Source organism: Girardinichthys multiradiatus, chromosome 20, assembly GCF_021462225.1.
Source record: "Girardinichthys multiradiatus isolate DD_20200921_A chromosome 20, DD_fGirMul_XY1, whole genome shotgun sequence".
NCBI lineage: Eukaryota > Metazoa > Chordata > Actinopteri > Cyprinodontiformes > Goodeidae > Girardinichthys > Girardinichthys multiradiatus.
Genome location: NC_061812.1, coordinates 28,635,075 through 28,652,004, shown reverse-complemented (window position 1 = coordinate 28,652,004; position 16,930 = coordinate 28,635,075). Strand labels below are relative to the sequence as shown.

The window sequence follows — 16,930 nt, the reverse complement described above, 5'->3', positions numbered from 1 at the left end:
AAAAATAAAATCCTTGAACTACAAATATAGATTAATAAATAAAAAAATCGGAATAAATATATAAATAAATAACTAGCTATAACTAATTAAATGCATGAATAAAATTTGCAGGACTCGTACTGATGATGAATAACATTGCTGGCATTTTAAACTGAGAACTGCTCTGGAAAACTGTTTGACAAATGAACTTGCCATACATTTCCCGCGTTTTTTGGCGGGCTGGGGTTGCTGTGACGTCACCCCGTCAGTTGGGAGGAGCTTGTGGGGCATCCGGAGTTCTTGCGCGCGTACAGTGAGCAGCAGCAGCGTAGCGGTCAGAGCCGAGCTGATCTGTAGGGAGCTGTCGCTTCGTTGGGCCCAGAAGCGACGGAAACTTCACTGCCAACATGTCTGACGAGGAGCAAGAGCAGACCATAGCCGAAGACCTGGTGGTCACCAAGTATAAAATGGGGGGTGACATCGCCAACCGTAAGTTGATGAAAAAATTAAAAGTCCTTAGTGGCAGGAACGACGTGCCTGTATCGGCCTGTCGCGCTGCCAGCTTACGACGTTTCCCACACAGCAGCAGCAGCAGCCATGTGCTTTTACATTCAGGGAGCACGTATGGTGTCATAACTGGCAGGCGAACAGGTGCAGCGCCTGCAGTTTCATACAGCCGAGTTAGCCACAGCTAACGGGTGTAGTTCAAGGTTGATGTTAGGGTTTTAAATGGTGGGAGCCGTTAAACTGTTGTGAGATGCTAACTAACAAGCTAGCTCAGCTTGGTACATGGTTGTCCGTTTATCTAAACGCCAACGAGCCGAAAGACAAGAAGGGTTTAGAAACCCTAGAGATCATTCAGTTCTTTCTCCCTGTTATTACAGTCATTATGGGGTATAACAGAGTTCCTGGTGCATTTTTCTTTACTAACGTTACAAAAATGTGTTGAGTAATTTCTGTTCACTTTCTACTATAACTTTTTTTTTTTTTTTGAACCACATATCTACCATCGTTTAATAGCTTCTAACTGGAGAACACCAGCTGTAACAAAGATTGGAGTTATCAAAGAAATTGATACATTTCAGTTTGTTGTTTGTTTTCAAATTAGCCGAGAGAACTTTTTCTTAATTAAATGTAATGTCTGTTTTGCAGAATTACATGTATTAGTCATATGGAAGGTTAAAGTAACTCACAGAGCCTGAGAAGTTTAAATAATGTGCTAAATTTAAAAATGACGTGTCCTGTTTCACATTCAGTTGCATGCTGGGTCAAAAAGGGAAATTAATTTATTTGAAAAAACATTAGGATGTATATTTTGCATGTATCGAAGCTGTTAATATCCATCTTTAATTCACTTCTACGCTCATTACGTTTTCGCTTGTAGACATGCTTGTGAGTCATCCAATTAACAAAAAAAGTACCCTCATTTTACTCTGCCATGTTGCCATTTTGTCCTTTCGTACTTCTACACAAAATATTTCATACCCGTGTACGTAAACTATTCTGTATCACTATGTTTTTCTATCTAGTTGAGCAATTTTGGGAATTATTGAGCTGAATAGTCATTAAAATGTTTAGATCTCAAATATATCTTAAGTTAATTGTACATTATCCTTAAAAACGTTGTATTCCACCTTATATCTATTTAATCTGGTTCTGATTGCTGTTTGGACCAGTTTACTTTGAAATATAAGAGATGATGACACGCCGAAAAAAGCTAAAATATATCCGAGCGACCTTCGTTAGTATATATTTTATTTTTTTTGTAAAACTATCAGAGCGGGTACAAAATGCTCCGCAGGCAGGTGTAACTTAAGCTATGGTCCATACAAAAATTTTCACGACAGACAACTTCATTTCATCAAAAAGTATGAAACAGTCCAAACCACAAGCGTACAAAATGGCAAAGTGAACAACACCCAAAGAAAATCTCCATTAATCCAATTAGTAAATGCAAACAGAAACAGAGGTGCAACGTTTTTCTCCATCTTTATATATGCACAGAAAATGGTTAAACAGAAATTCACTCTGTGTGTTTCACACCAGGGCTTGTTTTACCTGCCGGTATTATACCTGCTGGTAATTACAGGGATAAAGCAGTCCTTTGGGAATTGCAAAACAGAGGGTTGAGCAGCATCACAAATCTTTGGGTGGATAGATCTCAGAGCACCATTACACTCGGTCTGTACGCTGACACACCATAACAGCTCATAGTGCAGTATTGAATATGTTGAAACAGAATGCCTGATATCTGTCTCTGTTTAGTGGTACCGTCGTCATGCCACAACATAAGCGACTAGACTGTCCTACGTGTTAATTTCCTACGTTTTGTCACTACACAGAGGCTCTTCGTAAGGTTGTGGAGGCAGCTAAAGCCGGGGTCTCGGTGCTCAGCTTGTGTGAGGTAGGCGACGCCTACATCATGGCTGAGACTGGAAAAGTCTTCAAGAGGGAGAAAGAGATGAAGAAAGGTGTGGAAACGATGGTGTTGCTTGCATCTTTACATTAGCTCAGTTTCATTCAAGTAGATTTCACATACTTGATTAACTTGATCAGATGTTTTGAGGAGTATTGTCTGTTTTATAGTCATCTTGATGAAAAACTGTTAAATTCGTAGCTTGTTTCTAATTGAAGACTCCTCTTTATCCCTTTTGTTCTCTCCTTCTTCTAGGCATTGCCTTTCCTACCAGCGTCTCAGTCAATAACTGTGTTTGCCACTTCTCCCCCCTGAAGAGTGACCCTGACTACACACTTAAAGATGGGGATCTGGTGAAAATGTAGGCACTACACTATGCATTGATGTTACTGTGCTGTGTCTGAGTCTTCCCATGTGTGGTCCTTCTTTATGTCAGTGTTATATTATGAGTTTTATATGAGGGATTTATCTTTATAGCTGACTGTTGGTTACTCCAGGGTGGATTTGGTTTGACTGCCCCTTGTTAAACCACTAAAACGGTTCTTAAACAGTTTCAATAATTATGCGACGGTTTGTATTGCCTCATGTGTCTTTATCCTCTGATGTATTTAGTTTTTCTTGTCAAATAGAGATTTAGATTTTCACAGATTTTTCTTATGTTCCTTTTTTTTTCTCTAAGAACTATAACACATACAGTGGATCTCAGAAGTGTTCACACCCCTGTTACAACGCCAGGGTTTTCTGACATTCAAAATCTGACCAGGAGGAATGCATTTTTATGGTTTCCCACCTTTAGTGTGACATTTGTCCTGAAAATAAAAAAAAAAATAAGAAGCGGCAACAACTTGGTGGCATAAGTGTGCACAATGTGAAACTAATAGTTTTTTGAACAAATTTAATTTAATTTCAGTGTTAACTCTGATGTCAGAATTTAGTTCTGGACTCTGCTGGGAAAAAGTAAAAACTAACTTCTGTCATGAAATTATTCCATTTTTTTAATTGGACGTATGCTGGGTGATACTGATGCTCTTCTTTAACTTTGTTGCAGACAGAAGGTCGTGGGTCACACCTGACTTGTATTTTGAACTGTTTCTGACTTCGTTCACCCTAACATAAAGTCGTTTCATCTAAAGAAAAGCAAGCCCACAGCATGATACTGCCACCACTTTGTTTCACTGTGAATATGATGGTCCTTCGGTGATGCACATTGGTGTTTCTGTGGCCAACGTGCTTTTTGCAACTAACTAAAAGTTCTGGTTTGATTCGATCATAACAGTTTCTCCCACAAGGTTGGCGGAGGTCTTGATGTTTTCTTTAGAATGACATAACTGTCTTTCAGTCCTATCCGTTAGTCCAGAATATGGAGAATACAGGATTGTTTGAACACCACCAGTACTGGGCAGAAATTCCTGCTGCTCCTCGCTGATGTTATTCTGTCTCGTCTTTTCATCCATTTTGGAGAAACCCCCAGTTTTTGTAATGGTGCCTATTTTCTTTTATTTTCTTGACTGTGCAATGGTTTGTATAAAATGCAGTTTTCTTCCCCTCTCTTGACTGGAACATTTGCACGGTGAGATTGTTTTGATCCTTTGTGACCTTCTTGCTTTGTTGCTTCAGCTGATGGATGCAAATGAACAAATTATCAGGAAAGCCTATTAGGTCTGCTGAACTTTATATCTGGTTAAGCTGCTTTACTAGTTGGCAGAGGCAAAAACACCGAGGCTAAACTGAATGATGGTTCAACAAAGTGTTAGTTTACGGGTCTCCGCATTGATGTCTTGTACTTACCCCAAACATCTTTGTTTTAGGTGGAATTGTGCAGGATAATGTCACATTAAAGGTTAAAAATATTTTGACATTAATTATGTTGACATTTTAACAGGATTTTGCAACGTGAAAGTGTTCTGCAGGTCCTTCGATAGAGGCAGTAGTTACTCAGATTATCACCATTCATGCATCAAATGTTCTTATTTAATTCTTTATTAGACTCAAAGCAAATGGTGTTGGTGCAACTGAAGACCAAAGTTTCAGTCCTTTATTTTATTGCATTTAGTAGATATGAAAATAATCCAGTATTTTACCCGTGGATTACAGATCACAGCCAGTGAGGAAAAATTGGCCGATTAATCGCTGCATCTCGATTTCTAATCATGTCTTTAGTGTTCATAAGGAATTGGGTTTTAAAAGCTTGGTGGTTCGTGCTGTATGTTACTAAATATAACCTCTTGTCATTCCCAGAGTTGCATCTTTTACTATTTTCCAGCTGTTCAACTGCTAAAAAACTAAATTCACCATGAAATGAATTGTATATAGCAGATTAATTCCTGCTTTTTATCCGGCCTCTTATTTTTAGCCTGGTATGTCTTGTTTATGCTTTAATTGCTCGTCTGCAGCAGAGGGGCAGCCAAACTTGCTCAAAATGTTCACACTGCTGTCTTATGTTGTTTAGAGATCTTGGGGTTCATGTTGATGGCTTCATCGCCAACGTTGCTCACAGCTTTGTTGTGGGGATCAGTAAGGTGAGAAAATCCTGTTTTTTGTTTTTTTTTTTGGGGGGGGGGTTGGTCACAGTTTTACATCCCCTTTTCAACATTGAAGATCTGTTTCATTACTGCAGGAGAACCCCATCACAGGCCGAAAAGCTGATGTCATCAAAGCAGCCCATCTGTGCGCAGAAGCAGCTCTACGCCTTGTTAAACCCGGCAACCAGGTAAAACACCATCATATGACTGAAGAAAACGACCTCTGTAAAATTGATTTTTTATATGCCTCTTAATTATATTCCCAGGTTTTTCCACCAGCATTTTCTCTGCATGTTAAATGGTTCAGAGCGGATTATCTAATGCAACAGATTAGAAATTGGTTTGAATGTCTAAAATCTTAAAGATGTTCAGGGAATTTTAAGAATACCAGCAGATTTTTAGCTGTTTGTTGTAACATATTTGTCCTCTTGTCTCTCAGAACACTCAAGTGACAGAAGCCTGTAACAAGATCGCACATTCGTTTAAATGCTCTCCTATTGAGGGTGAGGATTGTGTATTCATAAACTGTCAGGTGCCATTTTTCATTCCATAATGTACAACAATATTCACTGCTTCTGTATTTGTGTTTTAAAGGAATGCTGTCTCATCAGTTAAAGCAGCATGTGATAGACGGAGAGAAAACAATCATTCAGAACCCGACAGACCAACAAAGGTACTGTTGTTGGTTTTGTTTTTTGTTGTTTTCTATTTAGGAAAGGTTCAGGGATTAGGAAGGGAATGGTAAAGATCAGTACATATTGAAAGGTGCTGGAAATTGAGATTTATTTTTGGTTTTATTCTCTAGAAAGGACCATGAAAAAGCAGAGTTTGAGGTACACGAAGTATATGCTGTCGATGTCCTGGTCAGCACCGGAGAGGGGAAGGTTAGGGTCTTCTGTGCTCCTCACTGTCACAGATTTCCACTTCAAATAATTTAAACAAAAGTAGAGAATATGGAAAGTTAAACTCCATGTCTTATTTATCTTCAGGCCAGAGATTCAGGTCTGAGGACCACAATCTATAAGAGGGACCCCAGCAAACAGTACGGCTTAAAAATGAAGACTTCTCGTACGTTCTTCAGCGAAGTGGAGCGACGCTTCGACGCCATGCCCTTCACACTAAGGTTAGTCTGCAACACTTCACTTTTACTACCACCTCCTGTCTGAAATGTTGCACAGACAGCAGGTAAATAAACGTCATCGATTCTTTCATCAGGGCCTTTGAGGATGAGGCCAAAGCTCGTCTTGGGGTGGTCGAGTGTGCCAAACATGAGCTGCTGCAGCCTTTCAGTGTGCTACATGAGAAGGAGGGTGAGTATTTACTTTCTGTTAAGAATGCAGGTACATCTCAATAAAGGTATTTCAGTAATTCAGTCAAAGAAGTAAAGTTTGAATACAATAGATTCATAGCAGACAGTGAAATACTTTGAGTGTTTCTGTCAAGTTTGATTGTTATGGCTTATAGATGATGAAAACCCAACATTTAGATTACTAAATAAACCAATTAAATAAATTTCAGTACAGAAATCTTGGCCTAATGAAAGGTATGTCCATGTGCTGTATGATATATGCTCTCAACACTTGAATTACTCCACCAATGCAGTGTGATGTGGAGGTGATCAGCCTGGGTTCTGCTGAGGTTTTAAGAGGGTCCTGGTTGCTTCGGCTGGCCTGGTGTCTCTAATTTTCTTCAGGAGTTATGCCTGTTGCTTGTGCACCTTTTTCCATCACATTTTTTTCCTTCCACTCAACTTCCCATTAATATGGTTGGATATAGCACTCTGAGCAGCCAACAAGTATTCTCCATGATTGTGTAGCCCGTAACAACCTTTTTTTTTTTATAAACGTTCTTATTTATTGAGCTTGTGGTAATTGACTTTTCAGAAGAAATTAAATTTTGGGTTTTGCATTAGCTGGAACCCATAATCAACATTAATAAAAAAGAAAGAGTTTCCCCTCTTGACATAAATCACTAATAATTTATTAAGCACCTTTACCATAATTTTTCCCCCCAGGAGAACTTGTTGCACAGTTTAAGTTCACAGTGCTGCTGATGGCAAACGGGCCTCATAGAATCACAAACGGACCCTTTGATCCAGAGCTCTACAAGTCAGAGCATGAAGTTCAGGACCCAGAGCTAAAGGTGAGTCTGAAATAAGTTTTAGGTTCTTACTCAGAAATCAAAAATTGTGCATCCTAAATATCTCCTCTTTTCTCCAGGCTTTACTACAGAGCTCTGTGAGCCGTAAAACACAGAAGAAAAAGAAAAAGAAGGTAAATAATAACAGTGATGTATCTGAATGACGTACAACAAAACGACGCTGCAAATGTTGTCAATGTGTTGCTTTTATCTGCACAAAATAGATAAAAAGTTTGTCAGTTCCCATATAATATTTCTCTTTTCACATCCTCTAGGCCTCAAAGACAGCAGAAAACGCAAGTGGACAACCAACTGAAGACACAGAAGCACCAGAATAAAAAAACTGCCTTTCCACACAAGCGAGACCCCAAAGACAAGGGAGACTAAATACGACAAGTTTTCCTGAGCTCTCTGCCAGTTAATGAACTGACTAATTAAACTAATACATTTATTTAAAAAAAAAAATACTTGCATCTGATCAATATTTGGTTTAACTCATTGTCGCATTAATTGATAGGATCACTGGAGAAATGTTTTCTTCTCTTAATTCGGTCAAGGAACAGTACAAATTTGCATGTTTTTATTTTTTGTCCTGAAAAAAGCATCAGATACGTATTCTGTATATTTTTGTTTTCATGCAGTCGCTCCTCATTTTTGTATTTGCCATTTTCTTTTTGGATGAAAATCACCAAATTGAGGACATTGGCTCAAACACGTTTAAGACATTCAGTTTTTGAGATCTCTGTGGAAGTTTCTTTGGCTTTATTAGTTACAAAATCAGCTCATGTTGGTTGCTTTTCGCTCTAAAGTGATTTTAATGTATTTACACGTGTTTCTAGTTTACAAACACATTTGAAAAACTTAACTTGGAGTCATCCCTACTTATTTTTATTGCTAATATTATGCAGTAAAGGGTTAATTATTAAAATAAACATTTATGTTTTTATTATGGCCAATTTTTTTACTTTGAATCTGTAGTGTTTTAATCCTTAGATTTTAAAGAGCCAGAGAGAGACTATTCTACGTATACAAGAAAGAAAAAGTGGAAACAAACCTGACTTTAGGGAACAATGCTACATTTACTGCCATTCCCCTTTCTTGGTGAAAAAATTTAAAAACAGAACTTTTCTAGCATTTCCACCTGTTACACACTTTAGTCTTATGAACCATGGAGACTAAGGCTGTTAAGTTTTGGAAAACTTGTTGGGTTGACGAGTCTTCAGTCGAGACCGAGCTGTAAGATTGTGTCATGTCAGTTTTCATTTTGAGGTCTGAGATACGTGTTGGTTTGTATTTGTCCACAATGAATTATGTTGGTGGGGAAAGCACAATTCTGCTTTTCAAACTCAGCTACTGGGCAAGTAACTTTATGTCTGAGAAAATAAAAAAATAAAATCTTTTCATACACATCTGATTTTCTTTGTGTTTTATCAACCTGCTTTCAGTGGCGTATTCAGTTTTAGGTGTTATAACGAATGCATCCTGGTTCTTTTTATATTTTTATACAAGTTCACAACCTGCATGAAACAGTATAAGTTTAGAACCTAACAAAATATTTAAATAACAGGTGATTTATAATTTTTAATCCTAACCCACCACCCTCTCAAATGTTCTTCCAGCATTGTTCTGTAATTGGCTCCATTCACTGACCAGCGTCACTGTCCCTCCTGAAGAAAAGCATCTACAGTTCATAGCATGATGCTGCCGTTACCATGTCTTAAAGCTGATATGCGGGGTTAGTTTGCTGTCACCGCCTTTTACATGTTCAAGAAAATGTTCAACGTGCCATCTTACTTCCTTAAATATATTGCTGTGTCCCCTGCATGATTTGTAGCAAACTCCAAACAACTTATGACTATCTTTTAACTGACTTGTTGGGTGCTTAGCTAAAAGCTGCCCTATCAACAGATTCTCTCTCGTGAGCTGTGGATCTCCTCAGCTTTGCACTTACCTCTGATTATTGCTCTCATTGCCAGCCTCTCGGGTTAGGTGGATAGCCATGTTTTGGTAGGTTTGCGGTTCTGCCATACTCTTCTAACTTTCTGATGTTGGACTGAGCACTGCTCTGAAAGATATTGAAAGCTTTTTATTTTGTTTTATAACCTAACCCTGCTTTAAACCTCTGCACAGCTGTTCCTTATGGTACTGTTTGTTCACTAATGTTCTGTAACAAACCTTTGTGGCCTCCCAAGAGCAGCTGGATTTATACTGAGATTAAATTACACACAGATGCACTCTTTACAAAATTGTTGACTTCGAAATGCAATTGATTGCACTAGATTGTATTAGGTATATCTGAGTAAAAGTGGCAAAATACAGATGTATTCACACAATACCTTTTAAGAAGATTTGAAAGTAATGTATAATTTCCACTTCAGTTTGTTGGTTTATCAAAAAAAAATCCCAATAGAATTCATTGAAGTTTGTGGTTTTAACAGTACAAAATGTGGACCAGTTCAGAGGTGTTAATGCTTTTGCATTATTCTCTATATCAAGAAAATTGCATTATCTCTACATTAAAGGAAAACGAAACAAGTAGCAGGACTTCTTATCTCTCAACATCCAAGCAAGCCAGAAGACTTCCCTGAGAAGTAATGTCTCTCCACAAGCCTGTGGTCTGTCTCCATGGGAACCAACAAGAGGTGGTGGCAGTCTCCACTACATCAAACTTAATTATTTGTATTATTTTGACATTTGCCACACCTCAAGAAATACAGTATGTTTTGCAGCAGATGCGCCAATGATTGAAGGATATTAGTTGTTAGCACCACCAGTGCATCCAGCTGGATTTAGATGTGTTGACATGGAAACAGTTAAAAACAAAAACCCAGCAGCCTCCCTCTTGCATCTGTACATGCTGCTTGCCCATTTGCTGCTGTGAACAAATCTGCATTGAATTTGTCTTTGACGTCAGAGCTCCGGGATTGTAATGACCACACACCCGAGAAGATTTGTACTCTGAAGTCAGAATTTCCGTCTTCCGAGTCCGAAATTTCAACTGGGACTAAGGTCGGAATTATGAGTTGGAAAGTCGGAGAAACAGGACCATACCTGATGGCTGCTACATGCAAGATGACTTAAACTCCGACTTCCCAGTTCTGACTTCCGAGGTTAATGGAACGCAGCAATAGAGTGATTTGCTAACAACTATTGAAACACAAGCCGCTTATATTATATATCTCCATTTTATGTGTTTAAACACAAAAGAAACAAGATAACAAATTCATATTTTACAGAACTATGTGTGCTGTGGTTTAATGAGACACAATTTTCAAAAGTGCTAATATGTTCTGCAGCCATATTGGATCCTGAACTCTGAGCTAGTAAGGGAGCAAAGAAATGCGACTTCAGACAAGGCGTCTTTTTTCCAACAGTAACTTGGAATATTTGACTTTAGAATACAAAGAGAACGCATCTTAATTCATCATAATATCACTACCAACAAAACCTCCACAAGTTTATGAGTATTAATTGGTCAGCAAAACAACAACCCGGATTCTTTTGAAAGATCTTTTCAGTTTTATTGGTGAATGTCTTGTCCTGAACTACATTTCCCGCATCAGTGTGAAATGACGTCACTACTCAATAAAAGTCGCGCTCCTTCATCGTCACATCCTCTTTCCGTTGCTCTTCTCTCGTTGAGGTACGTTGACTAGATTCACTGCAAACCAAATCCAAATGAATCTTTAAATATAACCAGTCATCTGCAGTTGCTAACCAGTTATTTGTGTCATTTTCACAGAAAAGTCTCCACACGATGAGAGCCAAGGTAAGATAAAGAGTTAGTGTCTGTATTTTTGACGTTTGTTTGTTCTCGTGCTTCTGCTCTGCTAGCTTGTATTTCAGCACGACCCCATTCGCTTCTTATCCATGTCCGATTGATAAGCACGTCGCTTTATGTGTTCGCAATTATTTTTTTTCTAATCTTAGTTAATATTGATGTCGGGTAATTTCACCCTATTGGTTTTGATTATAAGAAGGCCCCTTCACTGCGTGCTGCTGGTAGGAGAGAACCAGTGGACCCATTAATGCCATATTTATTTTGGTTTGCTGTGTTGCAACAAGGCTCGACGTGTTGAATCGCTTTCATAAAAAGCGTGCTGTTTTGCTTCTATGCTGCGTTGTTTAAGTAAAAAAACTCAATTTTAATAACTGTTTTTATTTCATGTTCCAGTGGAGGAAGAAGCGCATGCGCAGGTAAGCATTTACTGCCAGCCCACCCACATTGCTGATTCCTAATTATCAGTTGAGGGTTTATTTCTCAATGGGTTAACTTGCTGTGGTAGTTAAAGCTGAACACGTGTAGTTTGACATAGCCATGTCAGTAACATTAACAAATGAGTTGTCTAAATTCATTTAATCTGAAAAGGGATTAGAATTTTATTTTTTTTTAATGCTGGGAAAATCATGTATGAAGGTGAAAAATTTACTAAGTTGCAAAATTTTAAATCTGATTTTATAAAAACGTATCACCAAAACAGTGAATTTAGCATGACTTGGCATCATTTCTACATCTTTTTGTTAAGAATTGCCATACAGCTTTTAGGAAGTGTTCTTTGCAGAATTATGAATGCTTAAATTTAATTACATAATTGATTTTAATAGTCTTATTCAGGCTATAGCTCGTGTCCCATACTGTAGAAAATCTTTGCCATTTTAAAAACCGCAACTAATGACATTGTAACATGAGAAACTGATACAAAGACTAAAATCTTTTTTTTTTTTTTATTCCCCAGTTTTATAAAATGGGTGTTTTTAGGATTTAATGTAGCTTCCAAACTCATTTTTTTAGACCTTTGAACATGGATACCATTTTTTGCTCATATTAGTAAAGCATGTGCTCATGTTTACTAGCATTTTTATATTTTTTTTGTCTATACACACCTAAAAACATTAAAGGTTGATGCACGAAACACTGTTTTGTGAAATGGCAAATGGGTGGTTTTTGCGCTGCCTATAAACATTAATCCAGCTACAATGTAAAGCCCAGGTAGTAAAGAAGTAATCTCATTTCAAAGGGAAACAACATTTTCAATGACTGTTTTTACAATGACCAATTCAGCGCAGACTAATGGGACATTTTATGCTGTTTTTTGAGTGAGAAGTGGTTCTGCTATTTTGTACGTTTACTGAGTTTGAAAGGGCTAAAACTGCAAAGGGATGCAATGGCCTGCATCTGAAGGCTTAAAATTAAAGATGTAATGGTTAAAATTACACTTTAGCCACTGTTAATTTGGGAAACTGATTTCAATTGCCCAGATTCCATTAAAAACATTTTTGTCAGGGTTTGACTTCAGTATGAGGAAGATGCTCCAGATTTTACTTAACTTGAGTGCATAAACCAAGAAACTAATTTCTAAATCTCTTAGTGGTCTGCTTGAAGCTAGTCAAGGTGATTCAGAGGAAGCAAAAAGTATCAAGTCCATAGATTTGCTTTAGTGAAGATGAGCTGGATGTTTTTCTCAAAGCTGCTGTTGTTTTTTTGTTTTATTTCCAAAAGGCTGAAGCGTAAAAGGCGAAAGATGAGGCAGAGGTCAAAGTAAGCCCTCATCCCTGCCAGCTGTGATCCCATGTGAGCTTCTTCAGACGCAGTCATCCAGGAAGTGGATCGCTCGAAGCATCGGCTGAAATTGTGACCAGGTCCTGATCTTGGTATCTGAGGACAGCGTCCACTGGCCCAGCTGTGGATGTGTTGCTGGAAGAAGTTTTAAGATGTTGGAATCCATCAGAAGTGCAGCTGCATTGTTCATGGACCATAATACAACTTGTTTACTTGCAAACTGTCATGTGGTGTATTGAACAATAAATGAACACTGTTAAGTTTCCAGAACTGTTCTGCTTCTTTTATTTAGTGTATATGTAAACATTTGTTTTCAGTGCTGGGGAAAAAGAAGATGTATGAACTCAAAGAAACCAGAAGAGTTCTGAAGTTTTTATATGGAAGCATAAATTGTACAGGAACACCTCAAATGAAAAATTAGTTTCCTTTCCTGAAATAAGCTATTATATAGATTTAGAGTGAAATATTTCAAGCCTTAATTTCCTGTGACTTTTGCTCAAAGATGGACACAGTAAGAAAATTTGCTTTAGCATTCTAATCTGCTAGTCAAAGCACCTGCAGAGGTTTCATAAGCCTCTGTTCTTGGTCTGGGTTAGTAGGCTACACAATCATGGGGAAGGCTGACCAGATGTCCACAAGACACATTTAACAAGCACAAGCTGAGTAAACTACTAAAGGTCACTGCTAAAGAAGTTGATCAGAGTGGTGTATCCAAGTGTATTAATAGAAAATTGAGTAGAAGAAAAAGTGCAGCAGGGATATTTGTAGCCTTGAGAGGATTGTCAAGCAAAACCCATTCAGGAATTTAGGGGAGCTTCACAAGAAGTGGAGTGAGGCTGGGGTCATATCGAGTCGTTATGCACAGATAAATCCTACATATGGGCAACAAGCGTCTTACCTGGGCTAAGGGGAAAGAGAACCGGGTTGATGCTTAGTTGTCCATCTTCTTTTCAGATTAAATACAGGTCCTTCTCAAAATATTAGCATATTGTGATAAAGTTCATTATTTTCCATAATGTCATGATGAAAATTTAACATTCATATATTTTAGATTCATTGCACACTAACTGAAATATTTCAGGTCTTTTATTGTCTTAATACGGATGATTTTGGCATACAGCTCATGAAAACCCCAAATTCCTATCTCACAAAATTAGCATATCATTAAAAGAGTCTCTAAACGAGCTATGAACCTAATCATCTGAATCAACGAGTTAACTCTAAACACCTGCAAAAGATTCCTGAGGCCTTTAAAACTCCCAGCCTGGTTCATCACTCAAAACCCCAATCATGGGTAAGACTACCGACCTGACTGCTGTCCAGAAGGCCACTATTGACACCCTCAAGCAAGAGGGTAAGACACAGAAAGAAATTTCTGAATGAATAGGCTGTTCCCAGAGTGCTGTATCAAGGCACCTCAGTGGGAAGTCTGTGGGAAGGAAAAAGTGTGGCAGAAAACGCTGCACAACAAGAAGAGGTGACCGGACCCTGAGGAAGATTGTGGAGAAGGGCCGATTCCAGACCTTGGGGGACCTGCGGAAGCAGTGGACTGAGTCTGGAGTAGAAACATCCAGAGCCACCGTGCACAGGCGTGTGCAGGAAATGGGCTACAGGTGCCGCATTCCCCAGGTCAAGCCACTTTTGAACCAGAAACAGCGGCAGAAGCGCCTGACCTGGGCTACAGAGAAGCAGCACTGGACTGTTGCTCAGTGGTCCAAAGTACTTTTTTCGGATGAAAGCAAATTCTGCATGTCATTCGGAAATCAAGGTGCCAGAGTCTGGAGGAAGACTGGGGAGAAGGAAATGCCAAAATGCCAGAAGTCCAGTGTCAAGTACCAACAGTCAGTGATGGTCTGGGTGCCGTGTCAGCTGCTGGTGTTGGTCCACTGTGTTTTATCAAGGGCAGGGTCAATGCAGCTAGCTATCAGGAGATTTTGGAGCACTTCATGCTTCCATCTGCTGAAAAGCTTTATGGAGATGAAGATTTCATTTTTCAGCACTGACCTGGCACCTGCTCACAGTGCCAAAACCACTAGTAAATGGTTTACTGACCATGGTATCACTGTGCTCAATTGGCCTGCCAACTCTCCTGACCTGAACCCCATAGAGAATCTGTGGGATATTGTGAAGAGAACGTTGAGAGACTCAAGACCCAACACTCTGGATGAGCTAAAGGCCGCTATCGAAGCATCCTGGGCCTCCATAAGACCTCAGCAGTGCCACAGGCTGATTGCCTCCATGCCACGCCGCATTGAAGCAGTCATTTCTGCAAAAGGATTCCCGACCAAGTATTGAGTGCATAACTGTACATGATTATTTGAAGGTTGACGTTTTTTGTATTAAAAACACTTTTCTTTTATTGGTCGGATGAAATATGCTAATTTTGTGAGATAGGAATTTTGGGTTTTCATGAGCTGTATGCCAAAATCATCCGTATTAAGACAATAAAAGACCTGAAATATTTCAGTTAGTGTGCAATGAATCTAAAATATATGAATGTTAAATTTTCATCATGACATTATGGAAAATAATGAACTTTATCACAATATGCTAATATTTTGAGAAGGACCTGTAAAGTTTGCATATTATTTTGAAATCAAGGTCCCAGAGTCTGGAAGAACAATGGAGAGGCACAGAATCCAAGATGTTTAAAGTCCAGTGTGAAGTTTTCACAGTCGGTGATGGTTTGGGGTACCTTGTCATCTGCTGTTGTTGGTCCACTGGGTTTTTCTGAAGTCTGCAGTCAATACAGCCATCTACCAGGATATTTTAAGCACTTCATGCTTCCTTCTGCTGACAAGCTTTATGGAGATGCTAAATTTTATTTTCCAACAGGACTTTGTACCGGCCCACACTCCTAAAGGGACCAAAAGCTGGTTCAGTGATCATGGTGTTACTGAGCTTGATTGGTCAGCAAACTGTCCATACCCAAATCCCAGAGAATCAATGGAGTATTGTCAAGAGGAACATGTCAGACACCAAACCCAACAATGCAGATAACCTGCAGGCTGCTATCAAAGCAACCTGGGCTTCCATCACACCTGAGCAGAACCATAGGCTGACCGACACCGTGCCACGCCTCACTGAAGCAGTAATTCATGCAAAAGTACAAAAAAGTACTGAGTGCATAGAAATAGACATACTTTTTACTTACATGTCTGTTTGAATTTTTCTAATTTTCTGTGTGTAATAAATAAGTTTCACTATTTGAAAAACGTGACAAAACCTATTGAACGTTTTCACGACATACTCATATTTTGAGATGGTAAATCGTAAATGACCTGCACTTGTATAGCGCGCTATCAAGTCCCCAGAGACCCTAAAACAGTTTACACTACAGTTTTCCATCCATTCACACAATGACAGTGGTAAGCTTCAATGTAGCCACAGCTACAGAAGTGAGGCTGCCACACACTGGCCACCATCAGCAGGCGAGGCAAGTGAAGTGGTGTCTTGCCCAAGGACACAACGACTGAGATGGACTGAGCAGGGCTTCGAACCAGCAACCCCCGGTTACAGGACAAATCCCTACCACCGTCGCCATCATGAGATGTACCTGTAATTAGGAAATTTCAGACTTATTGGGGTTGAAGATGTGCAGCTACATCTTGAGAGCGACACATTCGTTCAGTGAAACTACATTTAGTATATTTTATTTAAATGCAAGAAATTGCATTTTTTTTTTCTTTACTTCAAGCATTTTCCCTCTTTTTTTCTGAACAAATGAAAACATGGGTCCAAATATTGGGATGTTTAAAAATTGTCAATGGTAATGAAACTTCATTTGTTTATTTCTGCGCACTGGCAGTAAAACTAAAGGACATGGATTTATTCAAGCTGCAGATTCCAGTCTTAGTGCCATTCAGTTCCATTGGATGTGTTAGGATTTTATAATTTTGAATGAGCAGAACGGAAAGGTTTTCAAAGGAGTGCCATTCAGAGAATGCTTAGTTCAACCGTTTTAAGATAGGAGATGAGGCTGAGTGGCTTTTGCTGTGCAAAAGGACACAGTATGTAGTGAACATGCCATGCTAAATATAGCGTGCACCCATGAGGTGGTAAGAAAATGATAAGTTTCAATTTGTTTACAAATTTGACAACTGGTATAATAATATTGAGCCCCCTTACTCTGATACCCCCAAATAAATTACAGTGCAACTAACCATCTTCAGAAGTCACCTAAATAGTAAATGGAGTTCACGTTTGTTTTATTGCATCTCAGTGTAACCACAGCTATTCTGTGAAAGACTGAGTTTCATTAGTGAACAAGCAAATCTGCTTACATAATTCTTTATGTAAGAGCGGCAACAACAA

The 16,930-nt window shown here is 38.8% G+C and overlaps 1 protein-coding gene and 1 long non-coding RNA gene across 2 annotated transcripts; both read left to right on the top strand.

Annotated features, from left to right (window-relative positions):
* The first annotated feature begins 249 nt into the window (after positions 1–249).
* Positions 250–8,463, top strand: pa2g4a (proliferation-associated 2G4, a). The gene is made up of 13 exons (XM_047348856.1): positions 250–468; positions 2,322–2,450; positions 2,651–2,756; positions 4,845–4,914; positions 5,013–5,105; positions 5,357–5,420; positions 5,512–5,590; positions 5,723–5,801; positions 5,907–6,040; positions 6,133–6,227; positions 6,932–7,059; positions 7,137–7,190; positions 7,332–8,463. Exons 1-13 carry the CDS (start codon positions 387–389, stop codon positions 7,392–7,394), a joined length of 1,176 nt encoding a protein of 391 aa, XP_047204812.1. The 5' UTR covers positions 250–386; the 3' UTR covers positions 7,395–8,463.
* Positions 8,464–10,622: 2,159 nt separating this feature from the next.
* LOC124856919 lies at positions 10,623–12,886 on the top strand. Its single transcript, XR_007035455.1, has 4 exons — positions 10,623–10,699; positions 10,799–10,825; positions 11,231–11,253; positions 12,557–12,886. It is a non-coding gene; the product is annotated as an uncharacterized LOC124856919 (long non-coding RNA).
* Positions 12,887–16,930: the final 4,044 nt, after the last annotated feature.